We start from the raw sequence: 23,230 nt of genomic DNA on the forward strand, positions 1-23,230 counted from the left end.
AATGGGAGGGAGGAACTTGTAACAATCTCTATCACGAGGGAAAAGGTACTGGACAAACTGATGGGACTAAAGGCAGACAAGTCGCCAGGACCCGATGGCCTGCACCCAAGGGTTTTAAAAGAAGTGGCTACAGAGATAGTGGAGGCATTGGTCATAATATACCAAAACTCACTGGATTCCGGAAGGGTACCAGCAGATTGGAAAACCGCTAATGTGACACCCCTATTCAAGAAAGGAGGGAGACAAAAAGCAGGAAACTATAGACTGTTAGCTTATCAGTTATTGGGAAAATGCTTGAGTCGATTATTAAGGAAGAAATAGCAGGTCATTTAGAAAAACATAATGCAATCAAACAGAGTCAACATGGTTTTATGAAAGGGAAATCATGTTTAACAAATTTGTTAGAGTTCTTTGAGGATATAACAAGCAGAGTGGATAAAGGGGAACCAGTAGATGTTGTGTATTTGGATTTTCAGAAGGCGTTTGATAAGGTGCCACATAAAAGGTTATTGCACAAAATAGGAGCTCAGGGTGTTGGGGGTAATGTGTTGGCATGGATTGAGGATTGGCTAACACACAGAAGGCAGAGAGCCGGGATAAATGGGTCTTTTTCAGGTTGGAAAGCTGTAACTAGTGGGGTGTCATAAGGATCGGTCCTAGGGCCTCAGCTATTTACTAGCTACATTAATGTCTTAGAGGAAGAGACAGAGTGTAATGTATCTAAATTTGCTGACGATACAAAAATAGGTGGGAAGGTATGTTGTGATGAGGACACAAAGAAGCTGCAAAGGGATATAGATAGGTTAAGTGAGTGGGCAAAACTTGGCAAATGGTGTTCAATGTGGAAAAGTGTGAGGTATTCCACTTTGGTAGGAAGAATAAAAAGGCTGATTATTATTTAGATGGAGAAAGACTACAAAATACTGCAGTACAGAGGGATCTGGGTGTTCTTGTACATGAAACACAAAAGGTTAGCATGCAGGTGCAGCAAGTAATTAGGAAGGCAAATGGAATTTTGGCCTTTATTGCTAGGGAGTTAAAGAGTTTAAAAATAGGGAAGTCCTGTTACAACTGTACAGTGTGTTGGTGAGGCCACACCTGGAGTAGTGCGTACAGTTTTGGTCCCCGTATTTAAAGAAGGATATACTAGCATTGGAGGCAGTTCAGAAAAGGTTCACTAGGCTGATTGCTGGGATGAAGGGGCTGTCTTATCAAGAATGGCTAAACAGGTTAGGCCTTTATTCATTAGAGTTTAGAAGAATTAGCTGATCTTATTGAAACATAGAAGATTTTAAGGGGGCTCGACAGGGTAGATGTTGAGAAAATGTTTCCACCAGTGGGGGAATCTCGAACTAGGGGACATAATTACAGAATAAGGGGGCACATATTTAAAACTGAGATGCGAAGGAATTTCTTCTCTCAGAAGGTGGTGAATCTCTGGAATTCTCTGCCTCAGAGAGTTGTGGAGGCAAGGTCACTAAATGTATTTAAGGAGGAGGTAGATAGATTTTTGAAATCTCAGGGAGTCGAGGGTTAGGCAGAGCAGGAAGAGAAGTTGAGATCAGCCATGATCTTATTGAATGGCGGGGCAGGCTTGAGGGGCTGAATGGCCTACTCCTGCTCCTATTTCTTATGTTCTTATGTTCCTATCCCCAAGGCAAGGGCCCTCTATTTTTTCCTAATGGGAACTGACATGTCCTTTCAGGTTGGGAGACTGAGGGTAGGGAGACAGAATGAATGAATTCAATAACACCATGCTTACTTTGCAGATACAGCATATCATTGCCCAACTGATATTAGCTAAAATAGCTTACTTATGTGGATAAAATGAGAAGTCTCACACTAGGAACAGTCAAAATAATTAATTTTAAGTCAGCAGAATTTTTACCAGATGATTTCATTACAATATCAAGCCAGCAATGATGAATAACCAATTGGTACAACATCCTATGTTATAATCCAATACACCCAATTTCAAAGGACGGCGACATAAAATAAAGAAATTCGCAATTAATTACAGACTTTATTTTATGTCGGCGTCCTTTGAAATTTCTTTATTTTATGAAAGTGATTTTTTTTTGTTAAAAAATTATTTTTAAAAAGGAATTTATAGTTAAGCTAAATAAATGTTGGATCAGTTTTTTTAAATCAAGAGAACTGAGGGAGTCAGATTGGCAACAGTGTTGCTGTTTCCACATGGCTCAGGTTAGGCCTTGAACAGAAACCCTGGCAACAGGGGCAGAAAAGTGACAAATGCTCCTTTGATTGGACAAGCCCAGTAGTGAGAGAGAGAGAGAGCACCTGGGATGGGCAGATAACTTGACAAGCTTTTTGGTTGTTAATCAGTGTGTGTGTGTGTTTTACCTTGTGGAGGAAGAGACCAGATTCCTGTTGAATGTTTGAAAAACTAAGTCTGCTGCAGAAGGAGAATTCCAAGGAAGAACAGAAGACTACAACCCAACTTGCTTTCCACCAATTCCCTAAAAGACTGCGAAGTCTGTTGTGTCAATTTATCTTGTTCCTGCATTTGAGAAAGGCCTGCTAAATTACTTTTCAACGCTGCCTGAAGAGAACTGTTCTGGAAGTGATCTATCTGCATGTGCTCGCAGGTTGGACTGTGTGCCAGTTTGGTGCAGAGTGTCTCATCTGTTTTTTTTTCAGGGGTGGGCAAGTGAACTTCCCCGGTGGTTTTGCCTGTGATAGAGCTCTGATCTAAAAGTCCTTTTCTTATATACACTGGTTAACCGAACAAAATGTGTGTGTGTGTGTGTGTGTGTGTGTGTATATATGTGTGAGAGTTTGTGTGAAGGGCCTAAGGTAAAAATTGACTTTAAAATTGCTGCGCCTTTGGCGATGATCTTTGCGTCTTCACTGTCCAGTGGTGTAGTACCGGATGATTGGAGGGTGGCAAATGTTGTTCCCTTGTTCAAGAGAGGGAATAGGGATAACCCTGGGAATTATAGACCAGTCAGTCTTACGTCAGTAGTGGGCAAATTATTGGAGAGGATTCGGAGAGACAGGATTTATGTTTATTTGGAAAAGCATGGTTTGATTAGACAGTCAGCATGGTTTTGTGAGGGGCAGATCATGCCTCACAAGCCTTATTGAATTCTTTGAAGATGTGACAAAACACATTGATGAAGGAAGAGCAGTGGATGTGGTGTATATGGATTTTAGCAAGGCGTTTGATAAGGTTCCCCATGGTAGGCTCATTCAGAAAGTAAGGAGGCATGGGATTCAGGGAACGTTGGCTGTCTGGATACAAAATTGGCTGGCCCATAGAAGTCAGAGGGTGGTAGTAGATGGAAAGTATTCAGCATGGAGCTCAGTGACCAGTGGTGTTCCGCAGGGATCTGTTCTGGGACATCTGCTCTTTGTGATTTTTATAAATGACTTGGATGAGGAAGTGGAAGGCTGGGTTAGCAAGTTTGCCGATGACATGAAGATTGCTGGAGTTGTGGATAGTGTGGAAGGCTGTTGTAGGTTGCAACGGGACATTGACAGGATGCAGAGCTGGGCTGAGAAGTGGCAGATGGAGTTCAACCTGGAAAAGTGTGAAGTGATTCATTTTGGAAGGTCGAATTTGAATGCGGAATACAGGCTTAAAGACAGGATTCTTGGTAGTGTGGAGGAACAGAGGGATCTTGGGGTCCATGTCCATAGATCGCTCAAAGTTGCCACCCAAGTTGATAGGGTTGTTAAGAAGGTGTATGGTGTGTTGGCTTTCATTAACAGGGGGATTGAGTTGAAGAGCCGCGAGGTTATGCTGCAGCTCTATAAGGCCCTGGTTCGACCACACTTGGAATATTGTGTTCAGTTCTGGTCGCCTCATTATAGGAAGGATGTGGAAGCTTTAGAGAGGGTGCAGAGGAGATTTACCAGGATGCTGCCTGGACTGGAGGGCATGTCCTACGAAGAAAGATTGAGGGAGCTAGGGCTTTTCTCATTGGAGCGAAGAAGGATGAGAGGTGACTTGATAGAGGGGTACAAGATGATGAGAGGCATAGATAGAGTGGATAGTCAGAGACTTTTTCCCAGGGTGGAAAGGGCTATCACCAGGGGGCATAATTTTAAGGTGATTGGAGGAAGGTTTCGGGGAGATGTCAGAGGTAGGTTCTTTACACAGAGAGTGGTGGGTGCGTGGAATGCGCTGCCAGCGGTGGTAGTAGAAGCAAGATACATTAGGGGCATTTAAGCGACTGTTGGAAAGGTACATGGATGATAGTAGAATGAAGGGTAGGTAGTTAGTTTGATCTTAGAGTAGGTTAAAGGTTCGGCACAACATCGTGTGTCGAAGGGCCTGTACTGTGCTGTACTGTTCTATGTTCTAAAATTGGTTAAGGTAGAAAGGGGACTTTTAAAATTTAATGTTGGATTTTAAAAAATTAGATTTTTGTGATATTGTTTTACTTCATTAGTAATTATGACTTGTTTTATACTAAACTTAATTTTGTTGTTCAATGAAGAAACCTGGTTAGTATTTTCTGGGGAAAATAGTGCATCTGATTGTTTCAGTAAGTGGGAAAATTTTATTAAATATGTTGTGACCTGTGGAGAAGTGGGACTGCACTCCTCCTGCCTCGGTCGTAACAATTTACTAATTTATTGAAAATTTAGTGTTTTGAGAATAATATGCAACTATAAATTTACTGTGAACCATACCTTTTTTGTTAAAGAATCATCTGAATCGGAAGGCATTCTTGTGGATACATGAAACATTACCTCTACGGTAGAGGTAGCAAAATATGGAGTCGAAAGTCCAGTGCTTTTATTTCTTTGTAGTCCACCCATGAAGCCACAATGATTAGTAAGGTTAACCTTAAACAGTAAGAAACAAGAATACAAATAAGAAAACCCAAGTCTAATGATATCATGGATATGAATTATTTATCTTTTTGTTGAGATCAGAGAATGCTAAATGGCATAAGCATATATTACAATTGTTAGCATATATTTGTGCACTACCTCAAACTTTTGAGATAATTAAGTTCCTACATGGCAGTCAATTAATAACATGCTGACCCACTTGGGAATCTTTTTGTACATCAGGTGCTGCAACATTATGCAGCTGGAGGTAATTGAAATGATTGGTGCTAAGAAATCAATTCTGGTAGCCGTTAGGAACATAGTATGATAGGAATTGTGCCAACAGCAAGTCAGATATTTCCCATAACCTAATGAAATTTTCAATGCCTCTGCTTTGCTTCAGAATGGTGGTTTTCAGAAGAAAGTGAGAGAGATAACTCAACAACACTGAATGCCAGTTGCTATAAAAAATGTACTAGCTCCATTCTCAGCACCTGGCAGCACAGAGGATTTTCTTGCACTGATGCAATACAGCAACCATAACTTAAACCACTGACTGCCACAGCATCGAGAAGCCAAATGTTTCTGTGCTGGTGTTACATGAATGACATAGCTGATGTCTCAGTTAATGCTTTGGAGCTACTCTGGCACAGATATTGGGATGATGGCAGGGTCTTTGAGCTCATTTGAAGTTCTTGAAGAAATTTTTTTTGCAATGCAGGCTAAAGATGGTTTTCTAATGGTTAAGCTATTTGAGAATTTATTCAAGTGAAATTAATGACGATACCTCATATTAGGTTGGAATAGAAACCAGTAAGGTCAATATAACCATCATCTTAAATGTTACATCTTTTCACATTGCAACAGCACTGGGAAATCTCCAAACATAGTTTAAAAAGACTCTTGTTAGTCCTCCAACTGGTTCATTGCTATTACTAAAAAAATGGCTTAAAAGGGCAAGAATGGCACCCCAACATTGCTGGTTACAGGGTTTCCAGATAGGGTAGAGGGGGATAAACAAAAAGCAGCAGTGGAGGGTTGCAATATTTGTTGAAGAAATAATCACAGCCATGAGAAGGGGATGATATGCCAGTAAGGTCAACTGAGGCCATATGAATTGAATGGAGGAACAAAAAGGGGCAATCAAATTCCAGGGGGAATACTATAGTCCTCCAAACAGTCAGGAGACAGAAGAGCAAATATGTAGACAAATTGCTGAGAAGTTCAGAAACAATAGGGCAGTTATAGGAGGGGATTTCAACTACCCTAATATTAACTCAGATAAAATCAGTGTAAAAGGCACAGATGACACAGACTTCTTAAAATGCATTCAGGAGAAATGTTTTGCCCAGTACGCAGCAAACCCAACAAGAGAAGGGGCACCAGCAGGGCAGGTAGAAGGGGCATCAGAAGGACAGCATTTTGGGGGTGGTGATTATAATTCAGTTAGATTTAGCATGGTGTCATGAAGGTGCTTCCATTATTATTTTTTTTTTTGAGGACTTGTGTTGAAAAATTTGTGAAAATTGGTTCATCTGAAGGACTGAGATGCCTGGATTTGTTTTTTTTTAAAAAAGGTTACTGGAAAGACACTTTAGATTAAAAAAAAACACTTACTGGAAGAGACACTGAAGGGCTGAATAAGCATAAGGAGCCATGCTGGCTATGGGAGTTGTTTACAGAGAAGTCACATGTTTAAGTTTATGGTAGTCAGGAGTTTTTGGCTTTCTGATTTGGGTGTGGACAGTTTTAATGTTCAGTTGGTGTGTACCCAGCTACGAGAAAAGCCATCCAACTCATCTTTTCCACTTGTTTTGAAAAATCTTCTGAGAATCCAGTGTGAGAGTTTGAGAAACTGATGCAGTATCTCTCCTGAGGAGCTTCTGGAAGACTTCCTCTTGACATTTCCTGAACGAACTGCTTCTGAAAAGATCCCCATGACAACCGCATGTGTCTAGTGACACCCATCTACGTGCATCAGGATGCCAGACGGAAAGTCATCTGGCATGGTACTGGAGGACTAGTAGCATGTAGTTGTTTAAAAAGGGAGGAAGACATAGACGGAGTAATTACAGGCCAGTCAGCCTAACCTCAGTAGGGCAAATTATTTAAAAATATTCTGAGGGAAAGTATAGACAGTTACTTAGAAAAGACACACATCAATCAAGGGCAGTAAGCATGCATTTGTTAAGGGAAGGTTATGTCTGACTAACTTGATCGAACATTTTGAGAAGGTAACAAGGAGGGTTGATGAGGATATCATTTTTGATGTAGTCTACATGGATTTTAGCAAGGCTTTCGACAAGGTCACTTGTGGCAGACTGGCCAGAAAAATAAGAGCCCATGAGATCCAAGGGCAAGTGGCACGTTAGATCCAAAATTGGCTCAGTGGCAAGAAGCAAAGGGTAATGGGCGACAGGTGTTTTTGTGACTGGAAGGCAGTTTCCAGTGGGGATTCACATGGCTTAGTACTGGATCTCTTGATGCTCGTGGTTTTTTCAATGAATCAGACTTAAATATAGGGGCATAACTAAGAAGTTTGCAGATGGTACAAAAATTGGCTGTGTGGCTCATAGTGAGGAGAAAGCTGTCGACCGGAGGAAGATATTAATGGACTGCCAGGTGGCCAGAAAAGTGGCAAATGGAATTCAATCTGGAAAATTATGAGGTAATACATTTCAGGAGGGCAAACAAGGCAAGGGAATATACAATAAATGGTAGGATACTGAGAAGTCTAAAGGCACAGAGGGACCTTGGAGTGTGAAGTTAGTAGGACCAGTAGATAAGGTGGGTAAGACGGCATACAAACACTTTCCTTTATTAGTCAAGACTGAGTACATGAGCATGGAGGTTGTGCTAGTAGAACTGTATAAAATCTTAGTTAGGCCACTAGTACTGTTACCAGGTGGGAGGAGTGCACTGTTAATTCAGTCCCACTTTTCCACAGGTCACAGCATAACAATAAATGTTCCCACTTACCAAAACAGCCAATCAGATACTTTATTTGTCCCCAGAATAAAGCACACCAACCAGGTTTCTTTAATCAACAACACAATTAACCGTTTATTATAAAACCAAGTCTTAACCAATAATGAAGGAAATCTATATATGAATTGAGATATTGAAGCTCCTTATTTTTCCCTAGCCCTCATGCACACGCACATACATCCAAAAGCTGGCTAACTGGGAAACAAAAGGATTTTTGTTCACAGCTGTTTCAAAGGAATGAAAGGAATAATAACTTAGCCTGTAATGATCTGGAAGGAAGTTCTTTGGTTTGGCAAGGTGTCCCAAAGTTGAATAGTTGGATGCCACTCGAAGTCTTTCCAGGCAAGATTGATTAACAGTCTGTGATGGGTAGGCATTCAAAGGAATTTCAGCTGTGTAAGGCTTCATTAAGGGCTTCCATCAGGGGTGTAGCAACAGGTGTCAGTTCTCACATTTGATGCAAAAGCCCTTTTTAAAGACACAAGATTTCTGCAAATTCAGGGTTTCTTCAAAAATGCAGGAGACAACAGCACCACTTCATACAAGCTTTTGCTTTTCAAGAGCAAGGATTCTTTAGAGATGTAATACTTTTCTGGTTCTTCTTCTGATCTCCTGGCAGGTCCAAATCAAATTCTAATTGCCTGCTTCAGTCCAAACCCACTGGCTTCTAAACAGTTCAAAAATGAAACCAAAACCTTCCAGAAACGTGCCCAGTCATAAATTCTCTAGTCACACAAAGGGTAGCTCTGAGGTCAAACACCCTGCTGGTTTCCTTGAAATTACCTGGTTTCCAGTATGTGTTCAGTGGTCAAAACGAGAAAGCTCTCGTTGACCCTGCCTTCCTTCCAAAAGCATCCATGAAGTTCCGCTATCTCCAGATGTCTCAATGTCCATTGAAATCCTTTTCAGTTTTTAAAAATATAGATTCCCAAGTTTTACTTCCCAAAAAATGGAAATCCTCGTAACACCTCCGCCCTTGGTGAAATGAAATGCCATTATTGAATGTGGAAGCTGAAAACATTTTAAACACATTCTCATACTCATGTCCCCCACATTCACTTTACTTGTAGTTAATACAATTTTGCTTTGTACCATCATAACTCAACAAAGTTAAATTCGTGACAAAGCATCTGCAATAGCATTATTTTTTCTCGAAATATGGACAATCTTTAAGTGATAAGGCTGCAACAGTAAACTCCATTGGAATATTCCAGCATTCTGGGTTTTAAATTTTTCCTCAAAGGTTAATGGGTTATGGCCAGTATGCATCAGTGTTTCTCTAGTCGTGGCAGACAGATACTTCTAAATGTTTAAGAGCCAATAATAGACCTAACATTTCTTTTTCCACAGTTGAATTTTTTTTTGGGTGGCGATTCAGTTCTTTTGAAAATTATCCCACCGGTTTTTCTATGCCCGACTGATCAACTTGCAACAGGATTGCACCAACCCCCAGGTCACTATCAATTGCTACCTTGAAGGGCTTAGGTAAAATTTGGAGCAGCCAACACTGGTTCATTAGTCAAAATGACCTTTAGCTTTTCAAAAGATACCTGGCACTCCCTTGGTTTTCTTTTTCTGTAGCAAACCTGCTAGCGGAGCAGCAACAGTATTGAAATTTGGTACAAACTTTCTGTAGAAACCACACATCCCCAAAAACCACATGATTTCTCACTTAGTCTTAGGGGTAGGGAACTCCACCAAGGCTTATACTTTTGCTGTTCTTGGCAACACTTGTCCTTGCCCCACAACATGCCCAGGTAGGTCACTTTCACTTTTTGCCAGGTTTACCACTAAATCAGCTGCTTATATATTTTTTTTTAAAAACAGAGTCTCTAGCTGTTTCAAGTGTTCCTTCCAAGCGTTACTGTATGCTAGCACATCAAGATATACTACACAGTTAGGAACACTGGCTACCACTTGATTCATTAGTCTCTGAAAGGTTGCTGGAGCATTTTTAGCCCGAATGACATCACTCAGCACTGGTAAAGACCATCCGGTGTGACAAAGGCTGATATTTCTTTCGCTCAGGGTGTTAAGGGAACTTAACAAGTTTATCTTTGTAATAAACATGGCACTGCTCACTCTATCAATACAGTCTTCCAAGCAGGGAATTGGGTAGGAGTCTATCTTTGTTACTGCACTAACTTTTCTGTAGTCAATGCAAAGTCTGGTTGACCAGTCAGGTTTAGGCTCTAATACTATTGGTGAGCTCCAGCTGCTTTGACTAGGTTCAATTAAGTTTTTTTCCAGCATGTGTTGGATTGCTGCTTTTACTTGGGCCTTTTTGTCTGGACTTAAGTGATAAGGATGCTGTTTTATAGGAACAAATTCATAAGAACATAAGAACTAGGAGCAGGAGCAGGTAATTCACTCCCTCGAGCCTGCTCCGCCATTCAATACGATCATGGCTGATTTCATCTCAGCCTCAACTCCACTTTCCTGCCCGTTCTCCATAACCCTTCAACCCAAAACTAATTAAAGTTCTGTCCATCTCCTCCTTAAATTTACTCAATGTCCCGGCATCCTCCGCACTCTGGGGTAGTGAATTCCACAGACTCACGACCCTTTGAGAGAAGTAATTTCTCCTCATCTTTTTAAATCTGCTGCCCCTTATCCTAAACTATGACCTCTTGTTCTAGATTGCCCTACCAGAGGAAACATCTTCTCTACGTCTACTTTGTCAATCCCCTTAATCGTCTTATATACCTCAATTAGATCTCCTCTCATTCTTCTAAACACAAGAGTGTAGAGGCCTAAACTGCTCAATCTCTATTCATAAGACAAACTCATCTCTGGAATCGATCTAGTGAACCTCCTCTGAACTGCCTCCAATGCAACTACATCCCTCCTCAAGTAAGGGGACCAAAACTGTACGCAATACTCCAGGCACGGTCTCACTAATGCCTTGTACAGTTGCAACACTTCCCTACTTTTATACTCTATTCCTTTAGCAATAAGTGCCAAAATTCTATTTGCCTTCCTTATTACCTGCAGCACCTGCATACTAGTTTTCTGCGATTCATGCACGAGGACACCCAGATCCCTCTGCACCGAAGCACTCTGAAGTTTCTCTCCATTTAGATAATTTGCCTTTCTATTCTTCCGACCAAAGTGGATAACCTCACACTTATCCACATTAAACTCCATCTGCCAAATTTTGGCCCATTCACCTAACCTATCCATATCCATTTGTAAATTTCTTATTTCTTTATTGCAACTTACTATCCCACCTATTTTAGTGTCAGTTGCAGATTTGGCTATAGTACCTTCAATCCCTGCATCCAAGTCATTAATATAGATTGTAAATAGTTGGGGCCCCGAGGACCGAACCCTGTGGCACCCCATTAGTTACATCTTGCCAACCAGAAAAGGACCCATTTATTCCGACTCTCTCTTTTCTGTTGGTTAGCCAATCCTCTATCCCAAGCTAATAAATTGCCCCTACTCCCACGTGATCGTACCTTGTGTATTAACCTTTTGTGCGGCACCTTATCCAATGCCTTCTGGAAGTCCAGATATACTACATCTACAGGATCCCCATTATCCACTTTACTTGTTACATCTTTGACGAACTTTAGCAAATTAGTCAAACATGAATTACCCTTCATAAAACCATGCTGACTCTGATGGATTGCATTTTGACTTTCTAAATGTCCTGTTATTACTTCCTTAATAATGGATTCTAACAATTTCCCAATGACAGATGTTAAACTAACTGGTCTATAGTTTCCTACTTTCTGCCTCCCTCCTTTTATGAATATGGGCGTTAGATTAGCATTTTCCAATCCACTGGAACCTTTCCCACATCCAGGGAATTTTGGAATATTATAACCAATGGATCTACTATCTCCGCTGCCACTTTCTTTAGGACCCTAGGATGTAGGCCATCAGGCCCTCGGGACTTGTCTGCCTTCAATCCCAATAGTTTGCTCAGTATTTTTTCCCTAGTGATGATGATTGTTCTAAGTTCCTCCCTTTCTATAACCTCTGCATTACTTGTTACTATTGGGATGGTAATAGTGTCCTCCACCGTGAAAACTGAGGCAAAATACTGATTTTGTGTCTCTGCCATTTCTGTGTTCCCCACAATTAACTCCTCCGCCTCATCCTCCAAGGGACCAACATTCACTTTAGCTCTCTCTTCCCTTTTATATATTTATAGAAGCTTTTGCTATCCGTTTTTATATTTTGCGCTAGTTTTCTTTCATAATTTACCTTGGCACTTTTTAAGTAACCCTTTGTTGATCTTTAAAAGTTTCCCAATCTTCCAGCCTGCCACTGGCTTTGCAATATGGTATGCCTTAGTTTTTGTCTTTATGTTATCCTTAGCTTCCTTGCTTAGCCATAGATGTTTTTTTACCCCTCTTACAATCTTTCTTCCTCGCTGGAATATATTTTAGCTGGGAGGAATTGAGTATCTCCTTAAACATCTGCCACTTCTCATCAACTGTCCTACCCTTTAGTCTTCTTGCCCAGTGCACTAGGGCCTCATGCCTATGTAATTACCTTTGTTTAACTCCAGAACGCTAGTGTGGGACTCCAATTTCTTTCCCTCAAACTGAATTTGAAATTCTAGCATGCTATGATCACTCTTCCCTACAGGATCCTTAACTATGAGATCATTAATTAATCCCACCTCATTACACAATACCAAATCTAGAACCCTGGTTAGTTCCACAATATATTGCTCCAAAAAAAAAATCTCTAATGCATTCAATAAACTCTCCCTCGAGGCTACCCTTGCCAATATGATTAATCCAGTCTATATGCATATTAAAATCACCCATGATTATTGCTGTACCTTTCTTACAAGCCCCCAGTATTTTCATGGTTTATACTGTGCCCCACTGCGGAACTACTGTTTGGGGACCTATAGATTACTCCCATCAGGGTCTTCTTTCCCTGACTATTTCTTATTTCTACCTAGACAGATTCTACGTCTTGATCTCCTGTGCCTATATCATTTCTCACTACAGCACTGCTCTCTTCCTTTACTAACAAAGCTACACCACCTCCTTTCCCTTCCTGCCTATCCTTCCGAAATACTGAGTACCCTTGGATATTCAGTTCCCAAACCTGGTTTCCCTGCAACCACATCTCAGTAATCGCCATTAAATCATACCCATTCGTCTCTATTTGCACTGTTAACTCATTCATTTTATTCCGATCGCTTCATGCATTCAGATACAAAGCCATTAAGTTTGTTCTATTATCAAATTTCCCCAATCTTGTATGATTCCTTGGTGCAATGTGACACTCACACGTTCAGTCCCTTCCTTTTATTTTCTGGCAACAATCAGCCTCATCACTAACCTGCACTCCTACCTTCTCCTTCCTAATTTTCCATACAACTGAACCCTCCCCCCCACTATTTAGTTTAAAGCCCTATCTACAGCCCTAGTTATGCGATTTGCCAGGACTCTGGTCCCAGCATGATTCAGGTGGAGCCCGTCCCAGCGGACCAGCTCCCTCCTTCCTCAGTACTGGTGCCAATGTCCCATGAATTCGAACCCATTCCTCCCACACCAATCTTTGAGCCACGCATTTACCTCTTTAATTGTTCTGTTTTTAAATTTAGCCTCTAGCTGCTCATATTCCCTCAGCAGAACCTCTATCCTCATTCTACCTATATCGCTGGTACCTACGTGGACACAACAACTGGATCTTTCCCCTCCCAATCCAAGTTCCTCTACAGCCCAGATGAGATATCCTGAACCCTAGCACCAGGTAGGCAACACAGCCTTTGGGACTCTCGATCCTGGCCACAAAGAACAGTGTCTATGCCCCTAACTATACTATCCCCGATTATGACTACATTTCTCTTTTCTCCCCCCACTTGAATGGCTCCCTGTACCATGGTGGTATGGTCAGTTGCTCATCCTGCCTACAGTCCCTGCTCTCATCCACACAGGGAGCAAGAATCTCAAACCTGTTGGACAAGGACAAGGGCTGAGGCTCCTGCAACACTACCTCCTGGATCCCTCTACCTGCCTCACTCAGTCACATTCCCCTGTCCCTGACCACTGGCCGAATTCAAGGTAGTTAATCTAAAGGGTGTGACTGTCTCCTGAAACACAGCGTCCAGGTAACTCTCCCCCTCCCTGATGTGTCACAGTGTCCGAAGCTCAGACCCCAGCTCATCAACTCTGAGCTGGAGTTCCTCGAGCAACCAACACTTGCTACAGATGTGGTCACTAGGAATCACAATGGGGTCCACCAGCTCCCGCATCATGCAGGTACAACACATCACCTGGCCCTGCATCTCTCTTTTATTTAATTAGATTTTGTTTTTTAAATTTCTGACTAGTCTATAGTTTTTAATCTGTAAAATATTTCTCCTATTCACCTTGAATCTGAAATCAACTTAGAATAGGGAATTCAAATTAGCAGTTATTTACCCACCCAATGAACTTACGGTTCTCCTGTGATGTCACTCTTTGTTTCTTTTTCACTGTTTCACTCCCTTAAATACCCAAAAATTAGCTTTACAGTAGGAACCTTGATTCCCTAAAAAAAACACTACCTGCTGTATTATAAAAGAACTGTAGACCTTTCTCTTTACTTTAGTTACTTACCAAGCTGTTTAGAGTTATTGCTTAACAGCTGTTACTCACCAACCATCCACCTTGCAGCTTTCCTGTGATGTCACTGTTTGACTTTTTTTTTCAAAACTCTGCGCACCTGGGCTGCTCCCAAAAGGTAAGTCCCGCTCGCTGAGGGAACTCTCTCTCTCAGTCTCTTTGTGCTCTGGCCCCGCTCTCGCTTTGTCCTGCTCTCTCTCCTGGTCTCCTTATGCTCCAGCTCCACTCTCGCTGTGTCCTGCTTGCTGAGTGAACTCTTTCTCTCTCTCTCCCCAAGTCTCTTTGTGCTCCAGCTCTGCTCTCGGTGTTTCCCATTCGCTGAGTGAACTCTCACTCTCTCTCCCAGTCTCTTTGTGCTCCGGCTCCGCTCTCGCTGTTTCCCACTCTAACTGAACTCTCGCTCTCTCCCTCGGTCTCTTTATGCTCCGGCTCCACTGTCGCTGTTTCCCGCTCGCTGAGTGACCTCTCGCTCTCCCCTGGTCTCTTTATACTCTGGCTCCGCTCTTGCTGTATCCCGCTCGCTGATTACCCTACATCCACATCATGCGTGACTAAGATTGTACATCCTGGCTTATCCCTACAGAATCTCTCAAATACTGTGAGTAGCCTTGGTAGGTCTTCCTGTTGTTCTGCATCTAAATATGAAAGCATGGTGTCCAATCTTCCTAGCAATGCCATATTAGCTGACCGGATAGTAAGAGGTTCAATTTGAGAATTGTCTAGGCCTCCTTCTGCCTCAATCTCACTATCCCTTTCATTCTTAACTGTCCCTATTACCCGACATATCTGCATTTGCTTATCCTCCTCTCTGCGATAGTACTGTTTTAACATATTGATGTGACACAGTCGACTCCTTTTCTGGCGATCTGGGGTGTCAAGCAAATAATTTACCTTACCAATTCTTTTGACCACTTTATGCAGACCACTAAACCATGCTTTTAATGGTTCACCCTGTAAAGGTAATAATATTAATACTTCATCCCCAGGATGAAATGTTCAGGTCTTTGCATGCTTGTCTGCCCATTTTTTCATAGTTGTTTGGGATGCTTTAAGGTGTTCCTGAGCCACACTGCAAGCTTTCATGAGCTGTTCCCAAAACACTGCTACTGGTACAGAAGATTCATCCCTCTCTTCTAAAAACCTTTCTTTGATTAGTTTTAGAAGACTGTTTATATCATGTCCATAAATAAATTCAAAAGGACTAAAATCTGTACACTCATTCGGTGAATCTCTCGGGGCAAATAGCCCTTTATCCTAATCATGGGGATATTCATGACAGTATGCCCTAATAATTGTTTTCAGAGTTTGATGCTACCTTTCTAATGCTCTCTGTATCTGTGGGTGATATGCTGAAGACTTTAACTGTGTTATATCCAAATTATTCATAACTTCTTAAAATATCTTAGACATAAAATTGGAACCTTGATCCGATTAAACTTCAATTGGTAATCCATATCTCGTAAATAAATGGATTAACTTCTCTACTTCTACCACAGCAGTAATTGTCCTCAAAGGAATGGCCTCTGGGAATCGAGTAGCAATAGCCATGATAGGGAGTATGTATTGGTGTCCCACTTTTGGTTTCGGCAGTCTACCAATACGTATGGGAATTAGAGGTTCCGGTTTTATGGTAGGTTGCAGTTTTACCACAATCTGGCATATATGGCATGTGTTAAAAAACTGCACAACGTCTTTGATAAGACCTGGCCAGTAATAATGTTGACTTATATGAGATTTGACTTCCGGATCCCCATATGTCCTGCTATAGGAATTTCATGCGCTAACCTCAATTCCCGGCGATACTTAGGTGGTACCACTACTTGTTGAACAACCGTCCATTCTTCATCCACAGGTCAATGAAGCGGTCTCCATTTCCTCATCAGAACCCCATTTTTAACATAATAGCCTTCTGGGACTCCTTTTGCCCCAGCTTATGTCACAGCTGATTGTGCCACTTTATTTAACTCTGGATCAGCTTGTTGTGCTGCAATCAGAGAAGATTGGCGCAGTGGTTAGCACCGCAGCCTCACAGCTCCAGCGACCCGGGTTCAATTCTGGGTACTGCCTGTGTGGAGTCTGCATGTTCTCCCTGTGTCTGCGTGGGTTTCCTCCGGGTGCTCCGGTTTCCTCCCACATCCCAAAGACTTGCAGGTTGCTAGGTTAATTGGCCATTATAAAATTGCCCCTAGTATAGGTAGGTGGTAGGGAAATATAGGGACAGGTGGGGATGTGGTAGGAATGTAGGATTAGTATAGATGGGTGGTTGATGGTCGGCACAGACTCGGTGGACCGAAGGGCCTGTTTCAGTGCTGTATCTCTAAAAACTAAAAAAAAACTTATTAAACATTTCCTTTGGGTTATCCAAATCCCCAAGGAAAGTTTCAGATATTCAGCTATCTGTCTGTGGTGCCAATTTTACCTCCGATAATGGAACTGGTTTAGCCATTGCTTAAGTTACTACACATAAAGAAAATATTCCTGGAATTTTTCCCTGTAAGTGTTCTGTCTCTTTAACGTCACTTGATTTCTCTGTGACTACGGGAAAAACTAATACTTTTGCTCCGGCCAAATCATTCCCTAGGGATAGGTCAATTCCATCTACGAGTAAACTATGGACAACTCCTACAGTTACCATCTCAGTCATTAAATCACACTCTAGGTGCACTCGATACAAAGGTACGGTTAGATACTCCTCGCCAATACCATTCACTAAAACTTCAGCATTCAGTGCGCTTTCTGGTGGAAATGTTATAGCTTTCCCCAACAAAAGAGTTTGGGATGCTCCTGTATTCCTAAGTATAACTATAGGTTTGCCTGCTTCCTTTCAACAAGAAGTTCCTATAACTTTCAGGTATCTTATTCTCAACCCTTATGCTCACTTTGGTTTTTGCATTTGGTTTTACAGCTGTCGTCAAAGCTACAGCCTGATCTGCTGTACTCTCCATCAGAGCCCTTTTCCCTGCATTAACTTTGTGTACCCCAACAAATCCCATTAGTGTACCTCACAATTTCCAGCATTCTGAACAAAGATGTCCCACCTTGTGACAATGATAACATTTCGGCCTGCGGGATCTCATTTCCACTCTCAGCACCTTCCTTTCTGGCCTGCGGAGGGGATCCTGGGGCGTTCCCAGCTGTCTGTTCCTGTCCCCGGCCACCTGCCTTCCTTTCGCTCTCCCACCTTCGATCCTTCTCGGGTTTGTAGGGGTGACGGACAAAGGGTTTGAGCTTATTCACAAGCTCAAAATCATTGATTTCCGCTGCCTGTCTGGACCTTGAAACCTTTTGTTTCTCTACATGAATTCTCACTACTGGATGGAGTGAATTTTTAAATTCTTCCAGGAAAATTAGTTCCCCAAGGTTGTCATGAGTGGCTTCCATCTTTAGTGCCCGGATCTAACAATCAAAATTAATTTGCTTTACCCTCTCAAATTCTATACAAATCTGCCCAGCCAATCTCTGGAGGCTCTGAAACTTCTGTCGGCAAGCTTTAGGGACTAACTCATACGCAGTGAGAGTAGCCTTTTTGCCATTTCAATCTGCAGAACCCTCTTCAAAGCATGGCATAAACCTGTGCCGTAACTTTTCCATGGTTCTAAACCTCTTAAGCTCTGCGCATCAACCTGCTTTGCATAAGCAGTGTCCAGCTTTCCTTTGGCCATTTCAGTTGTTTGGCTATCTTTTGAAAAGAAATGAAAAATGTCTCGAAGCTCCTTTCCTCAAACCTCGGGACAGCTTGTACAAATTTAAACAGGTTTTTGCTGGGTCCTGGGCTGGATTCAGATTCTTCCTGACCAGAAGTTTCCCTGGAGTCAAGACCACCCTTTAGACTTAGCTCCATCTCTCTTAATTTGAATTCCCTTGCTTCTTTTTCACTTTCTCTTTGAAATGCTCTTTTTCAAATTCAAGTTTTTTCAATTCTGTTTCCTACTCAGGTTTTTTCAGTTGTAACTGAATTTTAGCTAATTCAACTGCATCACCCTCTGACTTACTGTCGTCATCCTTCAGTTTCAAATGTTGGGTTATTACTTCAATTATCTCTGCTTTTTTAGCACCTGGTTTAAATTCTAACCCCAACTGTGCTGCCAAATCCTTTAGTTTAACCTTAGTTAAGATTTTCACGTCACTGAGGGATACATTCTCCTTCCCCAGAAAAATTTCAGCATCTGCTACAGACATTCTGGTGGTGTATTTATCCTATTACACAAGAAACCTGGTTCTTTTATTTTCTTCTTCCAATTATTATTACTCCACTTACAATTAAACATTACGGCATTGGAGTTAATCCAGACAACAGCCCCCAATTAATATGTATGATAGAGGTGGGAGAAGTGTACTGTTAATTCAGTCCCACTTCTCCACAGGTCACAGCACAACAATATCACACTTACTGAAACAGTCAATTAGATACTCTATTCGTCCCCAGAATAAAGCACACCAACCAGGCTGCTTTAATCAACGATAAAATTAACAGATTATAAAACCAAGTCTTAACCAATAATGAAGTAAATCTATATATAAATTGAGATAATGAAGCTCCTTATTTTTTCCCTAGCCCTCACGCACATACATCCATAAGTTCGTTAACTGGGAAACAAAAGGATTTTTGTTTACAGCTGTTTCAAAGGAATAATAAAAACTTAGCCTGTAATGATCTGGAAGGAAGTTCTTTGGTTTGGCAAGGTGTCCCAAAGTTGAATAGTTGGATGCCACTCGAAGTCTTTCCAGGCGAGGTGGTGAATAGTCTGTGATGGGTAGGTATTCAAATGAATTTCAACTGTAGAAGGCTTCACATAGGTCATCCATCAGGGGTGTGGCAACAGGTGTCAGTTCTAACATTTGATGCAAAAGTCCTTTTTTAAAGATGCAAGAATTCTGCAAATTCAGGGTTTCTTCAAAAACGCAGGAGGCAAAAGTACAACTTCATACAAGCTTTTGCTTTTCAAGAGCAAGGATTCTTTAGAGATGTAATACTTTTCTGGTTCTTCTGATCTCCTGACAGGTCCAAATCAAATTTAATTGCCTGCTTCAGTCCAAACCCACTGGCTTCTAAACAGTTCAAAAATGAAACCAAAACCTTCCAGAAACAAGTCACATGCCAAGTCATAAATTCTCTCTTGTCACACAAAGGGTAGCTCTGAGGCCAAACCCCTTGCTGGTTTCCTTGTGCACTGGTCAAAACCAGGAAGCTCTCATTGATCCTGCCTTCCTTTCAAAAGCATCCATGAAGTTCAGCTATCTCCAGATGTCTCAATGTCCACTGAAATCCTTTTCAGTTTTTAAAAATATAGAATCCCAAGTTTTAATTCACAAAAAATGGAAATCCTAGTAACACTGCATACAGTTGTGGTCACATTATAGGAAGAATGTGATTGCACAAGAGAAGGTTCAGAGATTTATGAGGATGTTGCCAGGAATGGAGAATTTTAGCTCTGAGGATACAAGGCTGATGGGAGATTTAATTGAGGTGTATAAAACTATGAGGTACCTAGACAGAATGGATAGGAAAGACCTATTTCTGTTAGCAGACTGATCAATAACTGAACGCATATATTTAAAGTAACTGATAGAAGGATCAGACGGGAGTTAAGGAGAAATGTTTTTCACTCAGAGGGTGGTGGGGGTCTGGACCTCACTGTCTGAAAGGGTTGTAAAGGCAGAAACCCTTATTGTGTTTAAAAAAATACTTGAATATGCACTTGAATTGCTGTAAACCTACAAGGCTGTGGACCAAGAGCTGAAATGCAGGATTAGGCTGGATAGTTCTTTTTCGGCAGACATGGGCCAAATGGCTTCCATCTGTTTCCTAAATTTTCTACGTTTTTAATGTTACTAGGATGAGGAGGGAGGTATGAATGAGGAAGAAATAAGGTAAGCAGCAAGGGTCTGTATATTCATCAAACACCTTTCACAGCTCTTAGGGTAACTTAAAGTGCTTCACAGATAATAAATTACTTTTGAACTGCAGTCACAGCAAGCAAAAGTGGCAGCCAGTGTTTTCACAATAAGGTCCCACGACCAGGAAGTGAGATTAATAGCCATTAAACTATTTTTTGTGGTCGTGATTCAGGCCGGAATGTTGGCCTGGAAATTGGAAGGATTCTCTGCTGTTTTTCAAACAGTGCCAATTTTACGCCCACTTGAATAGGCAAACACGGCTGTTGTTTACTATCTCATCTAAAAGTTAACAACTCCAACAATGCAGCAGTCCTAGTACTACACCGAAGAGTAGACCGATGTGTTCCAGTCCTGGAGAACAGCTTGAACCCTTATTCTTTTGACTCAAAGGCAAGATTGAAACTAACTGAAAATAGTGAACCTGATTACAAGATTAAATGGTGTTTAAAAACTTAATAACCAACTTTCCCCAAGAAAGTAATTAAATAAAAATTGAGGAAAATTTAAGATATGGTCCGTAATGGAGTATCTTTTCCCTATGATACAGCTACACTTTCTTGACCACAGCAGAAAGTGCAAGAAAAAGAGCAAATAGGTGACCTGAGATTTACACTGAAGCCAGTATCTCATGAACAATCTTGATGTACTGATAATTTTTTTAAAATTCTGATGCATCGGGGATAACAAAATGAAAAATACCTACATTAAAAAAAAAATACACAATACCAAATATTATGTCTTGGGTTTCAAAAGTAAGATCTTCACAAAAGAGGACTAACATTATTTATATTTTGTAAATAAAACAAAGGTCTTCAGGTACAAAGGGTAAATCTAAGAATGTATCATTTGATTGAAGGCCCAGCTTTGAAATCCATGCTTTAGGAATAAAGGGGAAATCAAGATTTAAGAAAAATGGGGAAAATATTAGTTGATATTTCTCATGGACTCAAGCTTTTTGGTCATTTTCTTCCTTACTTCTGAATGTAAGACTTTTGCTGCGGATAGTTCCAAAGATGCTAGGAGCCCTCAAATACCCAAGCGGCCCCTCTTCATTTATGGACCTAGCAAGTGAATGCCAGTGTCAATAGTCCGCTTGATTCAATGGAAAAAGACCATTATGCTGTGGAAGAATCTCATGCTTTAGCCCACATCATAAGAGGCAACATAGTTTATGACTTGATTATTATTTTGGATGAGTCTCACTACTGCAACACAATCTTGTACATATCAAGCAAAGGAACTTTCTCTTCCAAGGAAAATATCAAACTATGTAACAGTGATGTTTTGAAGCTAGCACTTTTAAATTTCAATGAAGAAAATAAACAAAATGAAACAAAGACCAATATTGTTGTGAAACACCTTGATTGAGTTGAGGTAAAGGTGTTGTCAAGGTATTGAAACAGAATTGATAAAGACTGGGAACATTTCTTTCTGGGAGTTCAACAACAATGACTGTTACTGATTACAGAATAAGTAATAAGTTGGAGACTAGGTTATGGAGGCACAGTCATGCGCTGAGATTCTGAGAAAGTGGCATAATTTCTTTAAGTGTAAAATTCTTGAAAGCATTGCTTGATTTAAAAAAAATCTTAACATGACATTAGATTCTCTAAGATATGTGTGGAATAGATAAATAAGGGAGAAAAGGATCATTTTAGTCCCATGTTTCAAACCATCGTGCAATCTAATCTTCTAAATTTGTGCCCCTTTCCTCAAAGGGCAACTATTTTTGTGGAGTTCTATGTACTTACTGCTATATATTAGAGATATAAAAACTTTTTCCAATACTGAAAATCTATAGTTTGCTTAATTTTATTCAAAAATGTTACAAATAAATTTAGAAAGCACAATGTACTTTACCTCCCAACCAAGCCCTGCTACAAAATCTTCATAGGATTGGCTTCCTCCGGTATTTGTTAGAATGGAGTTCTTATCTTCCTGTCCTTCAGCAACATAAAACACTGCTATCTTGTGTGTTTCTCGACTGCATGAAACAAAACTGTAGTTAATTTAACACGGAACAGAAAAATTAGTGTAGAATTAGTGTATAATGAAATTATAGTTTAATTTCAAACAATACAATATTGGATCACCCACTTTTTGCATGATCTCCAGATTCGCTAAATGTTTCAGCCTCCATGTATAATCAAAACAACAATCACCAAAACAAGGGAAAACTATTGAGGCATTTTTCCCTTCATATATTTGGAGTCACAACTCATCCTCCTGCACCTATGGCTTTGTTTGTCATTGCATTTCAATTCTTAAGGGAGTAATGTAGAGACACCAGGCTGGATTTTATGCTCTACCCCGTGGCGAGTGTAAAGGTGCGGAGAGCTCTTAATCGGGTGGGATGGTGGCAGGTGGGGACCCCGCCCCTTCCCGCCTCCACCCTAATTAAGTTTGTGGACAACCTTCCTGCCCCGCTGCCAATTGAGGCCCTTAAGTGGACAATTAATGACTTCTTCCCACTGTTGCTGGTTATTAGCCCAGCGACAGGCAGGGCTGGCTTGTCACCATGCGGGGAGCATGACAAGCAAACCCGTGCGGGTGGCTTGTGGGCTGTTGGGGGTGGGGGGGGAACTTCGTTCAAAGGCACAATGCCTGGTCGAAGAACCCGGAATCTGAAAGGAGGGGGCCCACTAAGAGCCACCCACCGGCCCTTGCTGCCAACCCCACTACAACCCCCTCCCGCTATCCCTCACCTTGGCCTGGGTCCATCAACTATCCGGAGTCTCGGGTAGATGCATTACCAGCAGCAGCCACTGCCTCCACAGTGGTGCTGTTAAGTAAAAAAGCAAGTTGAAACAGTTGGTGGGGGGGAAAAGAGGAAGGGTGGAGAAAACGCACATGTACACTGATCAGAAAGAACTGATGCAGGGAAATGGGAGTTTTGTACATGAAAGTTGAATTATTTTTAAAGAATGAAAATCATCCAAAAATTAGGTAAAACAGCA

General features: G+C 41.2%; 1 protein-coding gene across 7 annotated transcripts in view; it reads right to left on the bottom strand.

The window, feature by feature from the left end:
• The window catches only part of ralgapa1 (Ral GTPase activating protein catalytic subunit alpha 1), a 382,583-nt gene that overhangs the window by 141,558 nt on the left and 217,795 nt on the right, over window positions 1-23,230 (bottom strand). For 6 of the 7 annotated variants that reach the window (XM_068039277.1, XM_068039282.1, XM_068039283.1 and 3 more), the window contains 2 exons: window positions 22,134-22,257; window positions 4,663-4,818 (listed from right to left, as the gene is read on the bottom strand). In XM_068039277.1, coding sequence (XP_067895378.1) covers window positions 4,663-4,818; window positions 22,134-22,257 — 280 coding nt within the window. Of the gene's footprint in view, window positions 1-4,662; window positions 4,819-8,057; window positions 8,263-8,577; window positions 8,770-22,133; window positions 22,258-23,230 lie in introns of those variants that run through there. The other variant, XR_010975714.1, reaches the window with a different exon arrangement.

The sequence above is a fragment of the Heterodontus francisci genome, chromosome 9 (genome assembly GCF_036365525.1).
Source record: "Heterodontus francisci isolate sHetFra1 chromosome 9, sHetFra1.hap1, whole genome shotgun sequence".
NCBI classification, from domain to species: Eukaryota; Metazoa; Chordata; class Chondrichthyes; order Heterodontiformes; family Heterodontidae; genus Heterodontus; species Heterodontus francisci.